This window comes from Excalfactoria chinensis, chromosome 1 (assembly GCF_039878825.1).
Source record: "Excalfactoria chinensis isolate bCotChi1 chromosome 1, bCotChi1.hap2, whole genome shotgun sequence".
Taxonomy (NCBI): domain Eukaryota; kingdom Metazoa; phylum Chordata; class Aves; order Galliformes; family Phasianidae; genus Excalfactoria; species Excalfactoria chinensis.
Genome location: NC_092825.1, coordinates 100,396,144 through 100,422,537, shown reverse-complemented (window position 1 = coordinate 100,422,537; position 26,394 = coordinate 100,396,144). Strand labels below are relative to the sequence as shown.

At 45.8% G+C, this 26,394-nt stretch overlaps 1 protein-coding gene across 1 annotated transcript; it reads left to right on the top strand.

The window, feature by feature from the left end:
* Positions 1-18,402: 18,402 nt before the first annotated feature.
* KCNE1 (potassium voltage-gated channel subfamily E regulatory subunit 1) lies at positions 18,403-24,852 on the top strand. The gene is made up of 2 exons (XM_072326604.1): positions 18,403-18,539; positions 24,198-24,852. Exon 2 carries the CDS (start codon positions 24,241-24,243, stop codon positions 24,619-24,621), a length of 381 nt encoding a protein of 126 aa, XP_072182705.1. The 5' UTR covers positions 18,403-18,539; positions 24,198-24,240; the 3' UTR covers positions 24,622-24,852.
* The last annotated feature ends 1,542 nt before the right edge of the window (positions 24,853-26,394 follow it).

Here is a 26,394-nt window from a genome sequence, read left to right as displayed (position 1 = left end):
AGTTGATGAGTAGTCAATAGAGTGGATTTGGCAGGACTGGATTCAACTTTGTATTTGAGTTCACTGTGTACCACCTACAGAGCAGAGCCCTTATCTCTTTGGATCTTATTTCTGACTTTGTGTGCACCTGCCTTCATTTTTCATCTCAAGATCTTAATAACCTTGTATTTAATAGCTGGGGGAAGAGTGGCCAGAGACAAACATGATCAGAGACTTAAAGCATAAGTAAGTTGCTATTTAATTCCGATGAATTGGAAGAGGTACATGGATGTGCCCAATAGGTGGAGCTAAATATCAAGCAATGCCGTTAAGTAGCATAGATAAAACTAAAATCTCAACCTACAGACTTCCAAATCTGATATGCCCTTCATGCTTTATAACCCATAGAAAACAAACAGTGCACACATGAGGATGTCATATATCATGGCAAGATTGCTTCCAGTACTTGAGTTAACTGTACATCACTGTATGGGTATCCCTGTGTGCAAATAAGCCCTCATACTGAAAGATGTGATTAATACAGGTGATAAAGCACTTTGTACAAGGACCGTACATGTTGGGGTGTAGCAGCTCATGGAGAAAAGCATTTCCTGGCAGGGAAGGAGAGCAGCAATAATCACTTCAATGCTCAATTAATGGGAAAAATAAGGCATGAAAAGCTAGCATGCATTGCAAGCTTGTGGAGATGGTTAATGCCTTTCTTTACTTTGTATCCAGCCACTTTTCATTGTAAAAGGCGAAATCCAAATACTATTACATATATATCAGATGTTGCTAATTCACAGGCTGCCTTTGACTCAGATAAGTTCATCCAAAAGCATTTCTCAACATGAGTTACTGCTGAACTAATGCAAAGAGCAGCAGCTACATAAAGTGCTTCTAACAGCACTGTGGGATTATTTTTATTGTTTTTACTATAGGCCTTTCCTAGTATTGAAGCTGAATGGGGTTTGTTTGGGATGCTGTTGTGAGGAGTAAACTAATGATCAATTTAATGATTTTATGAAAGCTGCAAAAATATATATACAACTTGGCATAAAAGGCAGTTGCACAGCCTAGCTCTTTATACCTCTTGTTTTCCACTCATAAGTTTTTGCCCATAATGGAGTAGAGAATTCAATCCTGCTGGCCTCGTGTGGCTTGAAGCTGCAAGAAGTGACTGCAGTGGTTCAGGCTCTGAAGTATTTCTGTATAGTAAGCTAAGGGTATCCATTAGTTTATAGTTGATACCCTTTGCTCAGTGAGGGCAAACAGATAAACTGTCGGCATCGAAGCAGACTGGACCTCTGTATATAGTGCACCTGTTTCTCTAGAAACGGATAGGCCTTTCAGTGGCTTTAGTGTATTTACATTGTCTGTCTTGTTCATATGTTTCTAAAAATGCTGTTTCTGATCTCATGAGTCTTGCAGACATGGGCAGACAATGATCTAAAGGCTGCAAGGAGATCTTTGTATAGCCAAGTAATTACTTCTCAAAGTTGCCTTTTAAATGACTAGTGTGTACTTCGTACCTCATTCAAAGGTATGAAGAGTGTGCAAAGAAAATATATATGCTACTATATCTGTCCTGAGAGGGAAATGCAGTATCTTCCTTGTTCTGATACTGAAGGTCAAGCCTATTGCATGCCATAACATGCATTATTCTGGCTGAAGGCAAATGGGCTTGTTTGTGATGAAGGACACTTGGAAGGAGTTCTATTTTAGTATAGGATGAAAAAAAAACAACCCACAGCACTGCAGGGAGAAGTCTTGCCTCTGATTGCTTTTCCATTCCGTGTAAGCTGGCTCTTTCTGGAACCAAGTAGCTGCCCAAGCTGTCTTTAGATGCACTTATGCACTTCTTAGATACACTGGAGCTACAAAGACTGAAAGTGTCATGCTGGTATCTCCTCAGCCATGCACAGTAGTTCATTTAAAGAGATGAAAAAGCTTTTCAGAAAGTTTTTGTATGTTGAAGTCCAGTGCTCCAGACGTTGTTTTTTCATGAGATATCCATGTTAGGATTTTAAAGAAGAGCAGATATCTGTGGGCCTGAAGAAGGTTGGCCAAGCCTCAAGCATGTCGGGTTATGTGCTGGCATCTGTCCATCTCTCACTTCTGCCTGTATCCTAAGCATCGTGGCCAGCACCAACCACAGTTGTTTCTCTCGCTCATAAGAGCATTACCACAGCTTGGAGCGAAGCCTACATGAAATCATTAGGGAAGGAGAAGAGACTCCTGAGGCTGAGCTGAGGAGTCTGGGTACAAGGGGAGCTTGAGCTGAGCATCAGGGCTCAGATTTACTTTCCCTCTGCTCCTCAGTGCCCTGGCTTATGCCTCCACTCTGGATGCAGCAGTCCTCCAGGTTCTTCATACCCTCTGGCACTACGTATGTTCCCACAGAGGCTGTCGTGCTGAACCTTCTTGTAATGGCCCTGATTCCAGCTGGCACAAGCACATGTTTGTGTCCTCTCCCAAAGCACATACTCCACAGCACCAGTTTCATCATGCAACACCAAGTACCTCTCAGCTCTCTACCCTCCTCCTTGTTTTTGAGCTTTGCAGAGAGTGAGTTTCCACTTCTTATGCTCCACTTGCACATCTGCAGTTCACTGACCTTACTTCACCACTTGAACGTCAACCAAATTGACAGATCTAATTACCTTACCAGCCATCATACTGATCAGGATCTATTTTTCAAGGTCTTTCTTGTAAGAAGTATAAGTAAATGTAATTTCATAGCTTGCTTTGAAAGTTAAGGACTTGAGCATTGCATGGGATCTCCTCAAGTTTTATGGAGGAGGCAATTCAGTCTGAAAGCGGGTATGTGTATGTGTGTGCTTTGTTTGGTTCAGCTAGGCCTGTCTGATGGACTGGATCAGAGACTGCTGCATATGAGAAAATCTGCTTAAATGTAGCAGGGGAAAGCTAACCGGTCTATGCTGAGGGACTGATAGGGGGAGTGGAGACCTACTGCCTTAGATACCTTGAGGACAGGTGATATGACAACTTGAAAATAAAATAGCCTATGCTGTGTGAAGACTGCAAAAAAGGAGAAGGAGCTGCTGCACCTGACAGTGAGGTTTTGGATTCATTTGGGTGAGTCATGGCAAGTACTGAGTTTGAAGTCTCAGCTGTACCAAATGATACCCTGAGCAATTTCACGTGTAACCTTGAGTTTTCTAGGCAATTCTGTGTACTTTCTCCTGCTAGGGCCATATTGCAGCATAGAAACTTTGATATAGCCTTAATTACAGGCTACTGCTGTTATAATAGAGCTCCTGTAGGTAGGTCAAAAAGCTTCCCAAGCACAGCACAGTGTTCCAGTAAGCATTTGCTGAGGAGCGGTTCTTATGGCAAGCTGCTGATTAAGCAGTGTTTCAGCAGCTCAAATTTTTGCATGAGACTAAAAAGAAGGTGCATTACATTACGCTGTTAATCTCCCTGCCAAATTGTGCTGTGTGGGAGAAACATTTGACAAGAACTTTCCATGCTTTGTCAGTCTATGGAATCATTCAGGAATAGTCCTGTGTCTGGGGGGCTGAGTTGTGTTGCTTGGTAGTAAATACGCAGTCCTCCTCCACAGAGCATGTCAATGGCCTAACTCGTCCACATGTCCTGTAACTTCTCTCTGTTCCCAAAGGTTTCCACAAGTACTGCTCAGTACTTGATCTCTCTGCTCTTGTCTACCTTATACGCACAATTGCCGGAGCCATTCGGGTCTCATTTTGTGTACACCCATTTCCTATGTCAGGGAATATCAGTAAGGAAAAAGCAAAGTGTTGCTGTGTTTTTTTTAGGGACGTTGCTCATCAGGATTCTTAAGAGCTGTAGGAGGTGTGTGGGCTGTGTGGAGGAGGAAAGAAGAACTGCTGAGATTAAAAGCTGTGATTAATTGTTCACAATGACGCATGTGCTTTGCAAACACCAGGCTCAAGGAAGTCTCTGCCTCGAGCAGCTTTGAGCTACAGTGTGAGTAGAGAAGATGGGACACCCAAGAATGAGAGGAGATACAGAGAAAGCCAAGAAGAATAGGTTGCTGAGCACAAGTAAGGTGTTCATAGAAGTGGCCCCAGTCTGTGCCCTGGCTCTGACTTACGCAGCATGCAGAAAGCTCTTGAAGCTATTTAAGAAACACTTAAGAATGAAGTCTACTGAAAATCAAGGGATGCAAAGTGTATCTTAAACACTTGAGCGGAGGCCTGCTGTGAGTGATACTGCACCTAGCCGTGTTGGTTTGGGCTTCCTTGAGGGAGTAATGGCAATGCTGACTTTCTTCCAGGCTGAGGGTATATTTGCCATAAAGGTAGTAGTTGGGACAGCTCTCAGTCAGAGGACAAGTGCTAAACTAGAGGGCACACAACAGTAATGGCAGTAAAGAGCAGGTGTGCATCTTTGTGGCGCTGTGGAGGACAGGGCATTTACAGTCTCTTCATGAATGCTTGTTGAGCACCTATCTTGTAAGTGAAAGAAGTTTTTGGTTAGGCCTTTCCTAGTTATACCTTTAAAAGTTGTTTTGTTTTGGTTTTGGTTTTGGGTTGGGTTTTTTCGTTCAGATTCAGACTCCGGTTTAAAAATGGGTCCAGTTCTTATGTGCATTTGGATAAGACTTGACTTGAATTTCTTATACCCTTGGGCAGATGAGAACTGATCTAAGGCCCATCGTTGCGCCACTTCTGTGAGCTGAGATATGTGAGTCAGTGGAAGCAGCAAGAAGAACAGCCAAGGCTGTGGGTGCCAGGGTCTTCATTTACTCTGCAGTGGGTGCCTTCATCCAGTTAGTTGAGTCTCATGGCACAATCTGTGCATCTAAATAGATGCTGACTACTGGCAGAATAGGAAATGCACTGAAGAGGAAAATGGACTCTGTTGCCCACGGGGTTGCTTGTTACACCAGGGGTGCTATAACCTGTTACCTGGGGTGAAGGGAGTGAGAAGGTTGCCATTTTGCAGTCATTAATCAAACCCTGCAGCACCGGTCAGCTTAAAAAACAAGCACTTCCTCAGCTGACACTGCAAAATCTTTGAGCCTGTCTGTGGAAATGGCAGGTTTCTGCCAATGACACCCCAGCTTGGCTGGCGATGAGGCTGCCTGGTATCTGCAGATGCTAGCTGTTTTGCTTCCAGACTTCTCAATTTCCCTGTGCTCCACTTGATTACACAATGCCAGATGGCGCAGCAAATTCTGCACCAACGCCACAAACAAACTCCACAAAGAGGGCTGCAGACGGGAGCCATGCAGGGAATTTAGGCAGCAGATAGTCTTGAGGTCTGGCCAGGTGTGTGGAACTTAAAAGAGAAGATGATAAATGATGGCCGGATGTAAGAGATGCCTACAGTGCCTCTAAGGAGGACAAAGAAATAAAGGGCCTTTTCTTCACCAGTGCTCAGAAAACTGATGTGGAGCTGTGAAGCAAAATAAGGGAGAGAACTGCGAGTGAAAAATGTCCTGCCTTCCTGCAATGCTTCTATCATTTTGGGGGATTATTTATTATTTTCGAGTTCCAAAAGTCCAGCTGTGGGGTGTGTATCTGTGGGTAATTTCCCTCTCTCTGTTCCTTGGGTAGTGTTTTAAAACATATCTCAGAGGTAAAAATGGCTGTGCTGAAGCTTTTACAGTGCTTTTTAAACATAGAAAATATCAGATGACATTTTGATGCATCTGTAAGATGCGTTCACAGAGCTCTAAATTCTTTCCAGGCTCTGTGCCCCAGTCTGTCCATTGCAGCAATATTTCCAGGGTATTACCAGAGCACCATCAACACAATCAAAATCTGACTGCATTACACACCTGAGCTCATCTGCAGTTGAATCATATCAGCACTGGCTTTCATGGTGACATGGATTAACCGGCTCCATCTTAGCTCAGCCTTTACATTTGGGTGAAGTCCAAACCTGCCACTGTGGGAGCCTCCCGTGATCCTTCCTTTATCGGCAAATCAGATGCCTGTGTTGCACATAGGACTTGGAACTGATGATCCCTACAGGTCCCTTCCAACTGCAGATGTTCTATGATTTTGTGATTCAATTTGTCCTTTGGCAGCTCAAAGGGTCAGTGTTAGATCCATCAAATTTATTCATCTAGTTTTTGACTGGAGTGTCTTGGCTGCCAGGTGACAGAGTGTAATTTAAGCATCTTAATGGTAATTAACTCTTTTCTTTGTTTCTTATTTTCTTCTCCTTACAATTATTTGTCATTACAGAAAATGGAGCAGAAGAGATGCACATGGGTAACCATGGGAAGAGGTGATAGAGGCAGGCCTGAAATCCTCTTGTTCCAAATAATGTATTTGTATTAGAGCATAATAAGGAGAGGTTGTCTGCAGAGGCGGTGGATGCCCCATCCCTGGACACACTCAAGGTCAGGCTGGACAGGGCTCTGAGCTCCTGATGGAGCTGAGGATGTGCCTGTTCAGTGCAGGGGGGTTGGACCAGATGGCCATGAAGGGTCTCTTCCACTCACAAATAAGTCTACAATGTCCATTGTTTTAGCGTTAGTTGATAGGAGTGCTATCAAACAAACTGAAGCACCAGGGGATTTTTATTTTGCTGGCCAAGCTCTGGGTGAGGGGACGCTCCATGTGGCAGCTGGCACAGGCACCCGGTCCTGGGGTTTGGAGAAAAAGAAAACACAATTTTGTATATTTTGCAGACAACTGGATTGGTTCATTCAAGCTTGAGGTAAAAGGCCCTTCTTGTTTGGAGGTGCTCCAGTACTTAGTGCTCTGCCTGGTGTGGTGTTTCTCTTCTATAAATAAAACCAAAGGATCATGTCTGTCCAGAAAGTTTACCCATGCAGTTTCATTGCTTGGAGGTAGCTGTTGCCCATGACCTTTATTCCAGTGGTAAGTCATGCCTACAAGCAGCAAGGTATGCTGAATGCAGCAAATCATAAATGGAATGCATGTACAAGTCTGCACTTTAAATGAACTTTTATAATCTGTAAAATTTAATGATGGCCATGCAGAAGAAAGGAAACCTTTAAACAGAAGGGCGGAGTTGCACGAAGGTGCTGTGACAGAATGGCAGCAGCTCGTGGCAGCCAAGGCACTCTGCCCAGGGTGGGAGATAGTATGGGTGAAGTCCTTTCACCACCACCCGCCTCCTCTAGCATGTAGCAGCTATTGCAAATGGAACATCTGTAGCTTCATCAGTGGAATCATCTTAGTACCTTTATAGTTGCCCCAAGCTGATGACCTAGGACCTATTTATTCCTTGGTCCCCCTGAGTGCTTGGTGCTGCAGTGTTCATCGAAGGCATAGGTATCTTGGTTCATTTACCACTGGCCAGATAGGAATTTGCTCTGTTGTCTTCATCAGGAGGGACAGGATCAACTTGGGTTTTGTTTCTTGTTGGCTTTAAGTGATTTTGATGTCCTGGATCATTCACTAGTGTGACACGGCAACATTCAGATTACAAGCACTGCTGGTTTTATTAGACAGGTGAGATTAAGAGAAAACAAAGAAGATTTTTCTCTTCTATGGAAACCTGAAGGAGTTAATTTGAACTGGAGAACTAGTATTAAGATGATATGGATGGTGATGGAGTGAGTGAAGGTATTGTTTTCACGCTGCTGCTTTGTCTTGGAAAGCTCTACTTTAAGGCACTCTTTTCTCTTTGATGCTGTCTCATCTCCAAAATTAAGTCGTGGCTGTCAATGTGTTTAATTTATTTGCCATCAGAAGCGTTATTACTTTCTGTGAAGGATGAGAAACAATGAAGATATTAAAGATCAGCTTTGCCAGAGCGGAGCTGAGTGGAGGAGAGTTACAAACAATAGGTACCTTCTATGGAAAGATTTCAGACATTCATCCATCTCCCAGCCTTCCACTGCCCCACCGTAAGGCTCCAGGAGTGTTGGTCATAAGGACCCAATGTCAGGACATCTGGATGGGCTCTCTGAGCCGTGGGGATCCCTGAGACCTGCTGCTGCTAGGATGTCTCTGGCCTCCTGGGGGTTTTGTTTTGATTGCTCATCAATGGACCATTGAGGAAATCATCGCAGAATCACAGAAAGGCTTGAGTTGGAAGGGACCTTAAAGATCATAGAGCTCCAACCCACTTCCATGGGCAGGGCTGCCACCCAGCAGATCAGGCTGTCCAGGGGTGAGTGGCATGATGTAGGGAGGGACAGAAGCTCAGGCAGCTGAGGGCTCAGCATGCAGTGCACCACAAAGCTCAAACCAAGCGCTTTAGGTTCAGGAGAAGTACTGAGAAGTTTCCCAATGTCCTCAATGACCAAGGTGTCCATGTGACAGTTGCAGGAAGTGACTCAGTGGTGGTTATAACTTCTGAGCAAAAGAGAACCTCATTCATTTATTTATTTATTTTTAAACACTTGAGATAAAAGATGACAGTAACTGACCGGAGCTTTGTGTCACGAGTAGAGCCGCTCTTAGCACCAGGGAAAAAAAGAACCAACAAGAAAACATCCTCTTGGTGAGATCTACTGGAAACTATTTGGATGGTACATTTGTTGTATTAATACAGTTTGAGTAACGGATACTGTTTGGAAACAAAACTTTCCAAACGAAAGGAATAATGTACTATATCTGGTGCAGGAGCTGAACAACAGGAATTCACATTTTCCATTTCCTGGTGTGGAATAAACAAAGTAGGCTTAAAATTAGTAAATCAGTTAGTCACTATATTATGAATGGCACGGTCAGCAATACCACTGCTCAAGGAAAATGTTTGTTAGAACTACATCCAGTTTTCTAAATAAAACGGGCCTGCTGCTTGGCACGAGGGTCTCACCTTGATGTGATGGAATGTTCAGCAGCTTAGATTTGATCATCTTTGTGTGTGTGTGGCTATATAACACCATTTTTAGCTACCAGCTAAAAATTATTGGTACTGCTAATTACCGGCTAGTGCATTTAATGGCAAGGCATCCTCTGGGCACATTTACTAATGTATATACTCAATTCCAGACATTTTAGAATCATAGAAGGGAACCACAGCATCATGAAGGTTGGAGAAAAACTCCAAGACCTCCTAGTCTAAACATCAGCCCACCCCCGCCATTCCCACTGGCCACGTCCCTCAGTGCCACATCCACATGGCTCTTGAACACCTCCAGGGACAGAAACATTTTATAAACACTCTGGCTGAGGTCACCTCTCCTTTTGCTTGAGGACATACTATCCACAGGCTGTGGCTGAGCGTGGCTCATCCCACGTGGCACACAGAGGGCATGGGCAAATGAGGTCACGTCTGACAGCACCAGGACAGAGCCAGGATGGGCTTCAGCCTTGCTGTTGGCTGTGAGAGAATGGAAATCGTGAGCTTAGCAATAGCCCCTTATTTAAAGTGAGAGGAATGTGTGACAGCCTGATTTAAGGAGGGACAATTTCACTCTATGCCTAGTCCATTGTTACGAGTGGGAGGGAATTAAAAAAAAACAAACAAGAAGGATTGTTGGCTTAGGAGGAAAGGAAATGCTCGAAGTAACAGAAATATGCAATGTGTACCAAAAAAAATGTTCACGTGCACATTTAAAACGTGTGCAGGAATGCATACTCAAAGCCCCAGAGTGAGGAAGGCACAAGGAGCTGGGGCAGGCAGGAGACAGGTGTTGCTCTGCATCAAGACCCCACCAACCTGCAGGCCCAAAGCTTCTGCTCTTGTGAGTGCATTTCTGATTTGGGTGTTGTGGAATTTATTAGGGATAGAAATTTCTGGACGTGGTAGAAGCAGGAGTCTGAGGTCTCTCAACACCCGTCCTCTGGGTTGGTAGCAGAAGTGGATTTTTGCTCCCTTGCCAGGGTAGGAGCCAGTGGTGCAGAATAAAAACGTTTCACAGCTCTGAGGAAGTCACCAGGTTCTGTGGGTGTGCCTTTGAGGTCACAGCTGTCAGCCCAGCTGTGAACAAACTACCAGAGAAGCCTGGAGGCTGCTGCTCACTGGTGCTGCTGGTGCAGCTATGTCCCTCTTTCTTTTGTGGCTGCACAGGAAGAGACCAAGCAAGTCAACAAGCTGAGGTTTCAAGGCTGGCAGTAGAGATATTGCTAATCACCAAGCCATGCATTTCAGTGGGTTGGCAGGAAACTCTTAAGCTACGCTTCAATAAGCCTCTCCCTATCACTGCACTTGTCTACCAGCCACACAAACCATTAGCTTGTATGTTCTCCAGCTCCATCTTTTTCAGGAGCCTTGGACTCACATCTCCAGATCACTGACAACAAAGACAGAGAGCAGTGTGGTCCGCCTATCTACCACCATTAATCTCTTTCAGCATGCATTCAAGGTTCACTTTCAGCGATGTCATTAGGTGGAGCTACAGCCTCTGGCACTTCTGGAAAGCTCTATCACTGACATTCATTAAACGCACTGGAGAGAGATGGCAACTTCAAAATCGATTAATTATCATCATTGCCTCTAATTACATCATGCCCAAACTCTGCGAGAGGCTTTTGAGGTAAATGAAAAATGAGGTCTCTGCTATGAGGAAGTTGCGATTAAAACGGTGCTAACATAGGAAAGGAAGAAAAGGAGTTGCCTTGAAGAAAGGAGCGGCTGACTAACAGACTTTGTGTTAAACTTCGTATCACCAATCTCCTCCTCACGCTGTATTGTGGGTCCTGCTCTGAGGTGAGGAGTTACGTGCTGATTAAGTGCATAACTTCAGCCCATGGCAAGTCTAGATATGCTTCGTGCCTGTGGGCAGCCTCCTTCCACCCATCCTACGCCAGCATAGCCAGCACTGCCCCCTGAAGCATCGCTGACTTTTGCTCCTGCATCCACAAACAGCTGACGACTGCAGGTAGGTGACAAACAAGAGGTGCTTTTATTTGAAAGGGAGGAGAAATTAGATGGTGGTTTTGGTAAGGCCAGCATTTCTTCTGCAGCTTGCTCAACAGCTACCTGAAAGGCTGCACCGAGGCGGGTGTCGGACTCTTTTCTCAAGTGACAAGTGGCAGGATATGAGGAAACAGCCTCAAATTGCACCAGGGATGTTTTAGATCAGCTATCAGGAAGATTTTCTCATGCAGAGAGCAGTCAAGCACTGGAATGGGCTGTTCAGGTAAGTAAGCGGTGGAGTTCCCATCCTGGGAGGTGCTTCTGTAATGTGTGGACGTGGTGCTAAGGGACATGGGTTAGTGGTGGGACTTTTGGTAGGATGGTTGGACTTTCAATGACCTTTGAAGCTTTTTCCAGCCTAGATGATTCCATAATTCTGTGCTTTGCCTCTCGTCCAGAGGACAAAGTAGCAGCAGCCATGTTAGCACAGCTGAGAATGCTCAGGTGTAGTAGGGACGGGCAAGGTGTAAGAGGCCCTACGGCATGGAAGGAACCCAACATATGCTGCAGCAGTCTTGCTATCAGAGAAGAATTTATGGTCATTGTCTTATTATTTGCAGTGTCCTTAAGGTTAAGTGGCGGTATGTTATTATGAACGCACCAGTGGGATTAGTACCTTAGCAAAGCTGAAAGGTCCAACCATAAGCATGCTTGTTTGATGCTACCTTGGTGTTTGTTGTTTCACACTCCTTTTAGTCAGGAAAATTCCTAGATGCATTCTTAGTTTGTGTCAGTTGCACTCATCTCTGATTTCAGCAAGACGCAGACTGTAAGACAAAGAAATGGACTGAAAGAAATGGTCATTTACAGCTGTTTGTATGTAGGAGCTGGTCATTGTTTCCTGGAAGAAATGAATCACATTGCTTCAAGGTATTTCAGATGCTGAGTGCCCTCTCAGATATTCCCTTTTTCTGAGTTACCCCACACCCTTTTCCTCTGATATATTTGACAGTGAAGAGCATCCTGCTGAAAAGTGCTGGCTCCAGGTGTAGCAGCACCACTCTCATATTGCCTTTCCCATGCTTTCTGTTCTTATGACCCAGGACTTCCTTTCCTTCTATCTGGCTGTGATTGCAGAAGAAACATAATCCATCTATGCTCACATACTAACCAAGGAATTGTCTTGCCTTTTTGGTTTATAAAGCTGCACATAAGTTGTTATGTAGCCCAAGCAGCTATTCATATTCAGAACCACATGGGTTCCCTTCAGTTGAAGAAAAATTGAGTCCCCAGCTCCACTCCCCTTCTCTGTTGGGCACAAAGCAACCACAAGCCCAGCTCTTCCTGAATCTTCCCAAGAAGGCAACTGGGCAGTTCTGGGGACAACAATGGCTCCTTGCCCTAGGAGAAAGCTTGTTCATGCTAACATGGTTGAATATGTGTGAAACTGGGGTAAGGTGAGAAGAGAGGCTTAGGACACTGTACTGGTGCTTCAGATCTGGCTGCAGGAGTGTAGCTGTGAGCCTGGAGGGAGCACGTCCCAGGGCGGGCAGCTACAGGTCAGTGAGCCAGAAACACAAAGCATCTCAGGGTTTGGAGGGTGGCAGTTTGCTCATGCTGCTTGCATCTGGTGTTTGCTCAAGGGGAAAAAAAGGCATAGCGAGGAGATATGCGTGCCTGCTTCTGGTGAAAAGCTTATCTATACCTGACTGCAAAACACACAGCTTCTTTAAAAGAAGAAAAGAACAAAAAAGCCAGGAATAGCACTACCTTTGAAAGCCTTCCTTGATAACACGGGCAAAGTTGGACCTCACACTGCTTGCAAGCACAGGAAGCTGTGGGTGGCATGTGTGGGGATACAGATTTCTTTCTTTCACCTAAATGACTGGAAAGGTATTTTGCATGTTGGCTTCCCAGGATAAAAGATTTCCCTTCCCCCCATGACCTGGTACCTTTTCTGAACGGGTGAAATTTTGAGGATTCCCTTTCTGGTGCACAGCAAAGCCTCCTACCATTCCCTTCGCCTATCAATTTCATGCAGATTTTTGACAGATTGGAAGGTATGTTTGGACAGTTAATGTTATTGTACCAGCAGAAGATCTTTGTCTTGCTTTCTTTTGGCAGCGCTGACAGCAAAACTGGTTTCTGAGCATAAACCATCTCTACTTGCTGAATGAGGAAACCTGCTGACAAAAACATGGGTATGAAACTCTCCCTGTGGTGGCTGGACTTGATGGAGGAAAAGCCAAAGGTTCAATACCGTTGTTGCTTAAGCGACCCACTGCCAAATGGGCAACAATGCAAACCTGTCAGGTTTTCAATACCTTAAGCATCAGGAGAATGAATAAGCCTCCAACAACACAGAGATACTGTTGTGGCTTCCTAAAACCTCCCTCCTGACACCGTGGCTCTCTGTAGGTCATCGCTTATACAAAGCCACCTCTGCCCACAGGGGTTTGGTGGGGTTGAGTGGTTGTGCTTGAAGGATCCTACCATTAATGGCTGTAGACTGTCAAATATCAGGGGATCTAGCTTGTTTATAAGTGCTCTGTGAGCGTAACCTTTGAGTTTTCCACCTGATGGAGCCAGGATTACAGTTTGTCAGGTTTTTTCCTGACCACGTGTCCATCTGGTCCACACAGCAGTGGGCAGGCTGTCTGACTTCCATGCAGTGTATGAAGGCTGGGTTGTGGGCATAGTAGGGCACAATATGCAGCTCCGGACAGGGCACAGGCCAATGTTATATCCTGCTGTTTCCCCAGTGTGGGGCTCTCTTGTGCAGTGCTGACACTCCTGAGTTGGGTCGCCTTCTCTGCCAGACAAGGAGATGAGAATGTCTGTTCAGTGCAGGGCAGAGGAGCTGAGGGGAGGCCCCAAGTTCAAGGAGAGTTTGGACAATGCTTCCAGATATAGGGTTTGATTTGGAGTGATGCTGCGTGGAACCTGGAGTTGAACATGGCAATCCTTGTGGGTCTCTTTGATTCAGGATATCCTATGACTCCTCTGGAGCCCCTCACTCAGCCAGGGCACTGCTGCTCCTCTTGGATCCTAAGCTCAGGCTGCACTGCGCATCGCACACCACCACCCTCCAGCCTCCTGCTGCAGCACGTTGAGTTGCAGATAAAACCATCTGCTGCATCTAAGCTCTCTGGAAGTGTGTTATTTTGATTTCTTAACGAGTTTCAACTTTTGTGAACTCCAAAGGAGGAGAAAGTTTACAGTATTTTCCACTCACTAATTAGAGTTAGTATGTCACTGTTATCAAAGTGTGGAGGTCTGCAGTGCTTTTCCACTGCACGGTTTGCTCTTTGCTCATAATGATTTATTTTTATGAGTATATAGCTTTGGCACTTACACCTGATTTAAGTGAAAACTTTAGATAGCATCTTTAAATCCTCCCTCGGAGTATCTGAATCTCAAGATAGTCCTTTACTTTGGAAGGCGTATGTAGCCCCACCTTTTTTAAGCCCTTAAAGCAAACAAGCACCTCATCCCAAGCAGATACCCTGAGCAAGAAGATGTAGGAAGCCTCTTGTGCACAAGACTCCTTCTGGCTGCTCATGGCAGTGCAGAGCTCTCCACTCTCCTCCTGCCTTCTTAGCAGTGGAGCAGAGAAGGTCTTTCATGCAGTGACCACAACCTGAGCTGTGATCAGTGTGAGCACTGGGCCAATCTGCTCTGAGGATGCCAACTCCTGTCTCTCCTCAGCCCAAGTCCTGGAGGTGTGGGTGCAGCTCAGTAGGTGTCTGTAGGATGGATAGGATTGCAGTTCCTGAAGCACATATTTTTGGTCACCAGCTCTTAGTTTGCTGGCAGTGGCTCTAAGGTTACAGCAGTTGTATCAGAAATGGGAAATAAGGGTCAGGCTGCATCCCCATGGGGTTGTTAGCTGTATCACCTACTTTCCAAGGCTGTGCCTCTCAGACTGACCTGGGTGTGCCTGTGCTGCTCCATGGCTGCTCAGTGGAAAATGACCCTTTCCCCTTCCTTGGTCAAGGAAGACTCCCACATCCCCAGGACTGAGAATGGGATGTTCAGAAAGCAGTGTGCCCCACTGCTGGGTTCCAGTGCTGCTGGTGGCTGTTGGGATGTGTCCACTTGCTTGCCAAGCACAGAGGTGAAACACAGAGTGCCCGCAACACTGTCATTGGGAAGAAGCAAAAACTGCTACACAGGTCCCACTGGAGCTGGTACCCAAAGCCAGCTCTGGAGAGATACATTTTGGGCTGGATACAAGTTTGTAGCTCACGACACAGCCTTCCCACAGCACTTGGTGAGCAGTCAGAAGAAGAAACTGCAGCGTCGGTCACCGCTAAACCGCATTTTCCCTGTCTGGTCATTAAAGCAATGATTGCTTGTTGATTGGGGATGACTCATTTGAATCATCATCATAAAAATGTAACACTGTGCCTCTACCAGCATCCAGGAATTACTCTGCAGTGGAAGGGAATTGAGTTTAACCTTGCTATAGCGAGCGGGAAACTTCTCCATATGCCGTCTTTTCCAAATGCTGCAGGTGTCAGCACATTTGTAATGTAACATTGTGGCTTTATAAAATCTAAATTATATTTTGTTGGCTGACTGCAAACTGCAAACCCACTTTCCCAGCTGGTGTAAATCCATGCAGCTCTCTCTCCGTTGCTGCAGCTATGCCGACAAGAGCAGCTGTGGGTCTGACAGTGGCATTTCTCCTGCTCCTGCAGCCAAGTGACTCTCTGTGTTCAGGCTGTGTAATGGCAGAGTCGTGCACAAGCGGGAAGCAGGTGGTCCATGTCCTGGCTTTTTCAAGTTGGATGCATTTGGACTGCAGTGATTGAATTAGCGTCACTAATTAGGCTTGCAAAATATTACACATCATTCTAGGTAGTTTTAATGTTGGCTTTCCAACTTGAGCTTCATTTGCTTGAAAGCCCATGCTATGGCTTCCCTGAAAACCCAGACTTTGGAAGATGGCTTGGATAACCTCCATATAAAGTCATTTCCACAGAGTTTGGGTTGAATTAGAGGTTGTCCCAAAGGGCTAGACCAATGCCATTTGGTGGGAATTCCTTCTTGGAATGGAGTATGGGACTAGAGTCCCATCTGTTCACCCTTTGGCCAACTGTGAGGAAGCAGAGATGAGCTGAGCCCAGCTCAGGTCAATGCAGGACCACGGGAGACAAAAGGCACCTTCTGAGTCACTTCTGAGCTCTTTTGTTTCTGCTCAGGGCTTTGGTAGCAAGCCCAGTAAAACTCTACAACTAAGAGTTTGTGCAGCTTTCCGGTAGTTTCCTCTGGTTTTCAGAGATTAATGTGATATGCGTGGGAAAGTGCCAAAGATACTGATCTCTTGGATATTAGACTTTATCTCTTTATGTGCGAAAGCCACAGTAGCAACCTTTCCAAGACAGAGCACGGAATCATTGAAAGAACAACCTCTATTCTCTGCATCCCACACCTGCTACACCATTTCTTTCCTCATCATGATGCTATGACCCATTAAAAATTTTTCCCTACCACCATCAGAAAGATGGATTTGAGAGATCTGCACACTCTTGTACTTGTGAAACGTCCCTTACCACCTTCAAAAGATCTGATGCATTTGCTTTCTGAGGGATCCAGTCACTCCACATGTCGTCATTACAGTGCAGAAAATGAAACCTGCAGCTACTGACAGATCAGGGAGGGCAAAGTGGTTCTGTGGCTTTCAGCCTAGCTTTTGTTTATTACCTTTGTTATATTAAAAAAATAATCAGCCTGTCAGGTACCACCAAAGTCAAATAGAAGTTACGTGGATGTTTCTAAAGAAAACTAAATGGTTTTGGTCTTGTGTTACGAAGATGCAATCCACCCAGCTGTAGCAGAGATTTCACAGCAGTGGAAGTAATTTGTTACACAGAACTCAAGGTCTTTCAAAATCAATCCTTGTTTTCATAGAATCACAGAATATCCAGAGCTGGAAGGGGCTCATGAGCATCACCAAATCCAACTCTAGGCTCCACGCAGCAACACCCAAAATCAAACCTGTGTCTGAGGGTGTTGTCCAAACACTCCTTGAACTCCAGCACTGGGGGCCGTGCCCACAGCCCTGTGCATCCCGTTCCATGCCCACCGCCCTGTGGTGCAGCCCCTTTCCCTGCCCCCCAGCTGCCCCTCCCCTGGCACAGCTCCATGCCGTTCCCTCGGGCCCTGTTGCTGTCACACAGAGCAGAGCTCAGCGCTGCCCCTCCGCTCCCTGTGAGGAGATGCAGCCGCCATCAGGCCTCCCCTCAGCTCCTCTGCTCTGCTCACACCGAGGGGCCTCATCTACACACCTTGCCCTCAGCGCCTTAATCATTTTTTCTAGCCCCCCTTTGATTCTTAAACAGTTTTGTGTCCTTTTTGTACTGTGGTGCCAAACCTGCACACAGTGCTGTGGCTCAGCTGTCACTGAACCTTGGCTCAAGATGGCTTCATTGTGTGCCTTGTCCTTGTACAGGCAGCTCTCTCATTGAAACAAAGGTTACAGCTGCCAGCCCACGCCGAGCAGCATTCCTCTTTCCCAACATGTTCCTGACTGTTCAGCCACGGGAGGAGGAAGTGATCTAATTTTCTTCCAAATTTCTCCTGTGAAGAGGAAGCAGGATTTGACTGCTCCTTGTCTGCTGTCTCTGGTGATGTGTGTCCTCCTTTTCCTCTTTCCCTCACTTCCTTTTTGACCCTCTCCAGTTTTAGAGCACGCCTTTCAGAGTGCCCACACTGCTCAGAAACAGAAGGAAGCATGCAAGACCTTCTCCACCTGCATACATAGCACCCTCAGCCCTATTTTGATTCCTCCGTGTTGCTGGAGGATCTGACCAATTTGTTCACCAAGCAGCCACTGCCCAACCTTCAAGAATCTTTTAACAGTCTTCTCTTCAATGGAACACATGCCATGAGCAATGAATCACAGTCATAGAATTGTTTGAGTTGAAAGAGACCCTTAAAAGTCACCTGATTCAACTTCCCTGCAATGAGCAGGGACACCTATGGCTCCATCAGGCTGCTCAGAAAGAGGAGATACATCCCCCACCTCACCAAAAGCATAGAACAAAGCTCCTGAAAGGAAAGAGGAGAAGATATGAAGACACTTCTTCTACCTGTTCCTTTTTATACTTCAGTCACCCTCTCACTTCTCCTTTGCTGTCCTGTTCTCACTTCTCCTCTCCAGATGCTACTGTCCCTGGTTGGGGTATGCCTGGGGAGCCTGCAAAGCACTCCAGAGCTCATTATCACACACTGCCAGTACTGTCTATATGCGTTTAAATGCAGCTGCCCTGCAAAAGTATCAGATTCATTTTAGAGGTTCCAGGTGTGCTTTAATGATTCCCTTTTAGCTAAGGGGTGATGGCAGATATTTCTTCTCACGTGGAAAGAAGCTGTTTTGGGGTGATGGGTGGGGGTCAGCCAACGTCCCCTGGAACAAGCTGATGGTATTGTGTTGAAGGAGAAGCCCTGGAAGTGCTTCCCCTCATGCTTCCTCACCAGCACCCCACAGCAGCAGCTACCAGGGCTGGGTCCCAACTGCAATTGCCCCCAGTACCTCCCACTTACCTGGCACCCACGGCCAGTGCCCACACCTTGCAGCAGGAGGCTGGCCCTTGCCACAGGCTACTGCCCTCCCCCAGCCTGTATATTTTCCTGTTTGCCTCTTACCTTTTGCACTGATCCCAGGAATAGGGACAGTGACAGCCTAGCTGCTGTCCCTGGAGGAGCCAGAAGCCAACTTCTGCTTGCAGTTTGTGTTCTTCTCTGGGCTCACACCTTCAGTTCCCCCAGGAGGGCTTGGAGCCTTGCATCCAGCCAAGGTTTGTTGCCAGGTGTGTACCGGGCTGGGGATGAGAGCAGGGGTTGATTGCAAATGTTGCAAGGCTGAAGTGATGAAGGAGAAGGGGGAGCAGGGCATTCACTCAACAGGTTTTGTTTGCCGTTGCAGTCGAGACAGTGTTTGTCTGCTCTGTTAGACTGGGTGTGAGACCAAGGCAGCTGCATCTGGGAAGATAAACTTATATGTGCTGAAGCATATTGTTTGGGGTGGTTACTGGGTTTTTCACTTCAAAGTAGTATGGTGTGTATATGGTGTGTGGAAGGGGACTAGATGTCTACCTGGTGCTTTTGAGAAGAAGTGGTTGTACCCTCAGTACAAGTGTTGCGTTTTAGAGTAGCACAGGAACCTTCAGTGGACAGTGATGGGTGGCCTGGGGGCGGGTGGGGAAGAGTTGAAGATTTGTTAGGGGTTGCGGATGGTGCATGCAACTTGTGCATAACTGCAAATCCATCCCCAGAACCCTACGTGCTTCTGGGCTGCTCTACTGTACCATCTCAGATCTAGCTTTGCATCATGCTATTCTGTTGCACACATTTCCAGGAGCTGAAGGAACCAAATGAGTCTATCTTGTGCAATGCTCTGCTTTCCAGAAAGCTATTGTCTGACCTACCCATCCCTGTAATGAATAGGCAGGGAAACGAGGTCAGGAGATACATTACCTTTTAATGTTGGAGGGACTTTCATCACTTTACAGAACTGGGAGGTGGGCAATGTGCTGTGCTGACTTTTGTCATCAGTGTAGAATAGGTTTTTCTGTGTGTCATCAGTTCCTGAGAAGTTGCTGCTGCAGTGTATTTTCTAAAGGTATAAATGCCTCTGAAGTCTCAGTTCCTGCTTCTTGGTTGCTGATGCTCTTGGCAGTAATGTGAGAGATTGCTGGAGATGTTTGCTTGCTATAAATTAAAATATAGGTCCTTTGTTTTAGGAGAGCTGAGAAAAGGGCAATGGGAGATAAGCACCTGTCATTTAACATCCACCTCTGCCTATGTAATACCACTTCTTAACTCAGCAGGGAAGAGGGGTACCACTAGCCAAAGCAAAAATTCCCATTGGAGGAAAAATTCCCACTGGGCTTCAAAGCTAAGAATCACATCCTCTAAGTGCATGACAGAAAACTGCCTCTTTACTTCTTAGACCCTGGCAGTCTGTGGGGGGCCCACTGAAGTTCCACTGCTGGGACCCAGCACAGCACAGCCCCAGGTGGAGCAGGCAGGGCTGTGGCCGCAGCTCCAGTTGGTTCAGGTCTCTGTGCAGAGGCACCTAGGCTGGTAGAGCAGTCTGCAGCCTGCCTTGCAACACACAGACCTGCACTTTTCTGCCTTTCTTGGGAAATAGCCAGACATAAGTCAGTTCTGATGCTTATAAAGAAGACAGAAGTAATATTAAGTGCCTGATGCTCTGCAGTTGCTAATTGCTTTGCTTGAACTCAAATGTCAATTTACAGTTCTGCAGAAATACCTTGTCACAGTCTTACTTCCTCAGCAGGGTGAATGCGGCTGCCTCAGCACCCAGCTGGGCAATGCATGATATTCCAGCTGCTCTGCTTGGCCTCACCACAGACCCAAAGCAGAGTCAGACCATGCATCTCACAGACATCTTATAGGTTTGCATGCTGCAGCTGTAGCACTTCATAGCTCTAAGCTGTGGCTGGGTTTGAATTGTTTTTTTCCTCATTGGTGGAGCCCCCAGCTGCAATTAATAGCCAACCTATGCAAATACTTCCCTGGGGAAACTTTTGCTTAGAACTGCAGCGAGGCTGAAAGCATTCCAAGCAATTCCAGCCATCAGAGAAAGCAAACACTGTCCTAGGATCCTCCCGTCTGCACTAAGTTTAGATTGAAGGTATGCTTCTACACCTGCTGAGAGCCTGTTCATTTCACTTCTTGATGCTGTGGATCACAGCCAGTGGGGGGCAGTGGCTCAGGTCGTCATTGACATTTAATGAAAGATGAGTTTGAACAAAGCCAGCAGTACATCTGCACAGCTGGCAAACTTCAGTGTTAACAATAAACTTGCACTGAGCACTCTACTTTTTGCTTTAGAGGCACATTTGATCTGCATTTAATGTAACGGGTGGAGAAGCAGCAACACACCTGAGTGCAGGATGTAGCTCAGGCTGTTATCAGCCTTAGGGAATTCCCTCTGAATCACTGCCCAGTGAGAGAACTGCTGAACTGTTAACAAGTTTGCTCCAGGCCATTCTTAACACCAGGCAAAGAACTACTACTGCTTAATGCCTGTCCCCCAAAACGTAGAGGGGATAGGAGGTGTAATCACCTGCCACGCACGTCCCATTGGGTAGTGTGGAATGGGGACCATCAACCCAGGTGGCTTACAGGGGTTGCAACCGATGGCCAATAGATTTTGGGATGCTCTCAGTTTTGCCTGGAGCTCCTCAGAGGAGCCCCACAGAGGGACTGGGGCAGTGATGATGATTTGCAGCCCATCAGCAGACATTTGCAGAGAGTGGGGAACAAAGTTTTGAGGACACTAGGACTTCCATCTATCATGGGCTAGACCAGTGATACAGACAGTTCTTCCCAATCCTGTGTACTGCAGCTCTAAATAGGGTTCAGTAGAGTTGAAGTATGCTTGTGGAGTGGTAGATGAGACCTTTAGGCTTCTTGATGTTTCAGGAGGAGCTGTCCTCCTTGGAAACCAGAGTGTGCCTCCTCCCTCCCTCAGCCTGTTAGCCTGATTTGGCTGTGGAGATGAAGCCAGGCTGGCAACAAGTAGTTATTGCAATGATTTATTAGCAGTTTTACATTTTACAGTGTTGACACATTCTGTGCACTTAGGAGGAGTAATCTCAAATAAAGGTTTAGGCTTCTTTTTCTCTTCCTTCCCTTATTAAAGGATCTGAAAACAGCTGTGAAAAGTGAATAGATTTTAACTATTGAGCTCAAGCTGCCAAGATGTTATTTCCTGTAGCTTTGACTCATGCAACTAAAGAAATGAGTTGGATCACAATATTGTTTGTAGAGGGGATTTTGTCTCCCTCTGCCACCCCCAGGCTCATCTCTATTTAAAACCCAAATACCAAGGCATGCTCCCACGTGTGCTCATTTTTCCTGCTGGAAAGGCTGCTCATCTCAGGAAGTGCTCAGAATATTGTGAATCTGGAAGCCCTCAAGAGCTTCACCTGAGCTCTGCAAGGTCATTCACTCACCAAGAGTAGGGTTCTGTGTTCAGGTGGTGTGGGCTGATGCCATTTGTGTTGCTCTGGAATGTGTGATAAGGAAAGCAAAACTTTCTTCATGACATTAATCATCCTGGGCTGAGCATCTGACTTTCAATGAGACCTGGCCTCAAATCCATGATTGCACAGCATGGAAGTCTAGTAAAATGGTTTGGACAAATCTGGTGCTAAAATCAGCATAGATGGTTGTATTAGCAATTAATTTTTACAAGTATGTTTGATCATATTCGTGTCTGAATTGATGGCATATTTCGTTTAGCTGCCAAAGCACAGAACAGAGTAAATTACTGCTCTCCTCGTGTGAGATAGGAGGTCACAAGATAAGTGTTCTTTTCTCATTTCCTCTATCTCAACATCTCCTTCTACAGCATTTGTGCTATAACGAGGCACAGACAATTCAGAGAAACCTCCAGACACTTCACATCCACTGCAGTGTCATTACCAGCAGCTGGAGGCTGTGTACACAGCTAACATCCTTATTTCATAGAGGTCCTGCACTACAGCTATGTATCATTAATGCTGCCCTCACGCAGAGATGTAATTGCTGCCTGGGTCTTTTGGTGGCTTTGTGCCCAAGGGTTCATTTCATTCTTGATGTATTATAAATGAGCATAACAGTACTTCTTACAAACAAAATGAAGCAAACCAACCAAAGAACAACAGCAAAAAAAAACAAACCAAAACAAACAAAAGACCCCCAAAAAGCAGAAAGCCCATGCTGAAGAAGCTTTTGCTAACAGGTTGACCTGCTATCACATATTTAAAACTGTAGAAAGCACTGACAGCCATCTTATGTTATTACAAGATTGCTGTCACAGAAGTCACCTTGAATAACAGTACCTTGATTCAGATGTGTTAAGGGCAAAACCAGGGAGAAACTGTTGTCTTAATTTTCTAGAGCTGTTAAAATTAGGCATTGTGATGGGATTGTCAGTTGTGTTGCCTGATTGTTGAGGCTTTGGGACTGCAGTGGTGATAGGGCTGTGTGAAAAGATTCATACTTACATTAAAAGGGGAAAGTGACCCTTCAACTTCTTAGAGTTACAAAACCATTAAGGTTTGGAAAAGACTTCTGGGATCACCCAGTCCAACCATCAGCCCACCCCCACCATGCCCACTGCCCACATCCCTCAGTGCCACATCCACACGGCTCTGGAACACCTCCAGGGATGGTGACTGCACCACCTCAATGGGCAGCCTGTGCCACTGCCTCATTGCTCTTTTTGAGATGAATTTTTTCCTAATACTCAAACTGAACCTCCCCTGGTGCAATTCAGGGCCATTCCCTTTCATCATGTCACTGCTATCTGGGAGAAGAGGCCAACCCCCACCTCACCATGACCTCCTCTCCATGACCTCCTCTCAGGTGGTCATAGAGAGTGATGAGGTTTGCCCTGAGTCTGGAGTGAACAGCCCCAGTTCCCTCAGCCACTCCCCATCAGATTTGTGCTCCAGACCCTTCACATCTTTGTTGTTGCCTTTCTCTGGACACACTACAGGGCACCAGTATCTTTCTTGTAGTGAGGGGCATTACTGTAGAGGGTTGTCAGGCTGTGGCTGGGTGGCTTTGGTTGTTCAGTGCTTCTTGGTAGATCCATCTCCTGATATATTCCTGATCTGCAGCAATGCCAGAGTGAAAGTTCTCCTGATCAGGCAATAAAACACAGGTTGCATAGTAATTTAGTTTGGGGTAGAAAGCACTGGTCTGCCTGTAAGGGAGGGTAGAGGGAAAAGGTTTTCCTTGCATGTCGGTAGCAGCCACTGCTGGGTAGGCAGTCACTCCATACCCCCTGTAAACACCATCCTTGGGCAAGTGCCCAGTGGGAATTCACATTAAATAAGCTTGGGATAAATGTCTTTCAGTTTTTTGGTTGCTCAGACTCTGTATGGTATATCCATACAAGGGTTGCAGAATGCAAAGCTCCTCAACAGAGGTGGATGTGTGATGCTTGCTGCAGGTTCCAGGTATTTCCACTGCAGATCAGGTACAGAAATTTTGTTTCCAGATTCAGTTCTGGTTTAGGAGAGAGGGGAAGCCAGGATAATAACCCTCAAAGCCAAAAGCAGCTGCTGTAGCATGGGAGTGAGCCTGTCCTGGTGCATGTGGGGCTTGGGGAAGAAGCCACGGGCTGTAAGCAGCAGGAGCATAAGCTTGGGCTGGGTGAGTGGCCAATGGCTGGAGCAGTAAAGTATCATAATAGGCTATCTGTGGAGACTGAGGACTTGTTATCGTGGAGGGTTTTTAAGACAAGTATTTTCAGGGGATGGACACATCCTCACTGACCTTGCTTGGAAGGAGGAGGTGAGCAGGCCTCCCAGGTACTTTCTCAGGCCCTGACTCTCTGCATGTCCTGAGACAGCTTCCTTGCTGGGGGAAACTAGTAAGGCAAACAGAGAAAATCATGTCTTTGTCTAATGACATGTCCCTGTTTATTTTTTTTTCTTTTCTAGGGAAAGTAGGGAAGAAAGAAGTGCAAAGGGCTGAAGAAAAAAGATGTTGGTGCTGTCTAATGACACGGCCCTGAGCATTCTCCTCTCCAAGCTGCTTCAAGACCACCTGGAGCAGACAAATAGCACTGCTCCCTCTACAGCTGGCAGCACTGGCGGCAGTTTGGAAATCATCTACTTGCTGATGATGGTTGGTCTCTTTGGCTTCTTCACAGTGGGAGTCATGGTGACCAATATCCGTGCTAGGAGGCTGGACGACTCCCACAACCCCTACAACACATACATTGCAACAGACATTTGGCACAAGAAGGACCAGGAGTATTTTCAAGCCAAGCTTATAGAAAATTACAAGCTGTGCTGTGTCTTTGAAAACCAGCTGGCAGTAGAACAGCCGAGCATTCACATTCCTGAGGAGAAGTCTTCCTAGCCAAATGGGAGAAAGGACTGGACTGAACTTTGCATGGGGACAACCCAAGCGATACCTGCTATGAACCAGGCTAGCTGCTTTCCCACGTGCCAAGCTCCCGGTGCTGGCCTAGGATAGGCAGAATTACAGAGATGACAGTTAAGCTGATGGGTTTGTGATGGCTCGGGTGCTGCAAAGTTGATTTACCACATTGTTTCAGTCACTGTAAGGTCAGGGAAGGAGACACACCAATGGAAGTATCATGGACTCTTCAGCTTCACCTGGTGAGAAATACAAATGTTGGTGTTGCCAGCATGAATTCTTGCAGTAGTCAGTGTACTTCAAAACAAACTGGATCAAGCATAAGATAGAGGTATTAACAGACAAGTATTGTTTAGGCAATCGTTTTCAAGTAATACCATTGTCTTCCAAGAAAATGTAGCAGAAAGATTTTCTTTGTATTTTTGAATAATCATTGTATAAACTGTACAGTGTTATGGATGAGTAGTTTCTCTGAGAATCATGTACCTTTTTGAGATAGAATTTTTAGAAAGGATGTGCTTTTATTTTATTTTATTTTATTTTGCTGAAAAAACATTTCTGTGGAAAAAATATACACTTCAGAGGGAACTTTTTTTAGTGACTGTCCTTAATTCCTATTGCGTACCCCAGATAAGACTTGCAGAGTACTTATGTTTTTCCTTCTTGTGGATCCAGGTTGCTCTCAGAAGCAATACCCACCTTTGTACAAAGACTGAGTAACATGCAGTGTTGTGAGTCTCAGTCACCTTTAATGACTGCAGAAGACCTAAGTGCTAGCCTTTGGTTGCAAAGTGAATTTCCACACTGTGAAAAGTGGTTTCTCAAGGTCTCTAGTCATGGATGCAGCTTTATGTGTGTGCCTAACTTGTAGCCCATGAGCTGTTTCTCTAGTTCCCAAGAGCAACCCCCTTAGCACAGCTGCTTATTTCTTGCACTATCCAATGTGAGGTCCATGTCAGCAAGGTATTCCTGCCTGTGGCCCCCATATGCCATTCTTCCATGGACTGTGTACACCAAGCTGCAGGGAGAAGGCAGCATCTGAACTCGGCTGCTTTGGTAGCAAGTATTGGCTGTCTCTGCTCTCAGGCAGAAATACATCTGCTCTGAACACTGCATTGCTTAAAATAGCAACCTAGCCAGGTCAAAGCCTGTTTTCTTGTATGGGATCAAAGAAGCAATGGTCTGGGCAAGAGGGGACTTTTTATTTCTACTCTGCAGATGTACATCTCATTTTTAGCTACCAAGGAGTGAGAAGAAGTGGGAAAGGCTTGAAAAAAAGTCATGCAAAGCAAAGGCAAGGCAAAGGCAGAGTGGCAGCAGACCACTACCAAAGTATTTGGATAGGTAAGGGATGCAAAACATTGCACTGTCAGTAAAGCAGCAGCCCAGCCATTTTTCTCTTCCCATGATATTTAAACATAGGACAACTGAAAACATAGTGTATTTTTAAAAAATATATTTGTATGGTGCCTACCATTAAGTTGAGGGTAAGGCCAATGTTTTCAGCTTGGAGTATTTCTATCGGCTTAGTTATCTGAGCTTTTGTCTCCACTAGAGGAAGGTAGACCAAGCCAGGCTTTGGTAACTGTTGACTTCTTGGCTTGGGCATTGCTCTCTTGGGTTCTCATTGTGTGGCCTGTATATTGCTTCTACTTCCTACCCTCAGTGAGAGTGCAAATGCTCTCTCTTGTTGGTTATCTAGGTGTAGACCCATGAAGCATTGCTGAAAATGTTTAAACTTGCGTTGAAAAT

What these genes read in the sequence shown, in the direction of transcription:
- KCNE1 (XM_072326604.1), top strand. Translation starts at nt 24,241, where the DNA reads ATGTTGGTGCTGTCTAATGACACGGCCCTGAGCATTCTCCTCTCCAAG.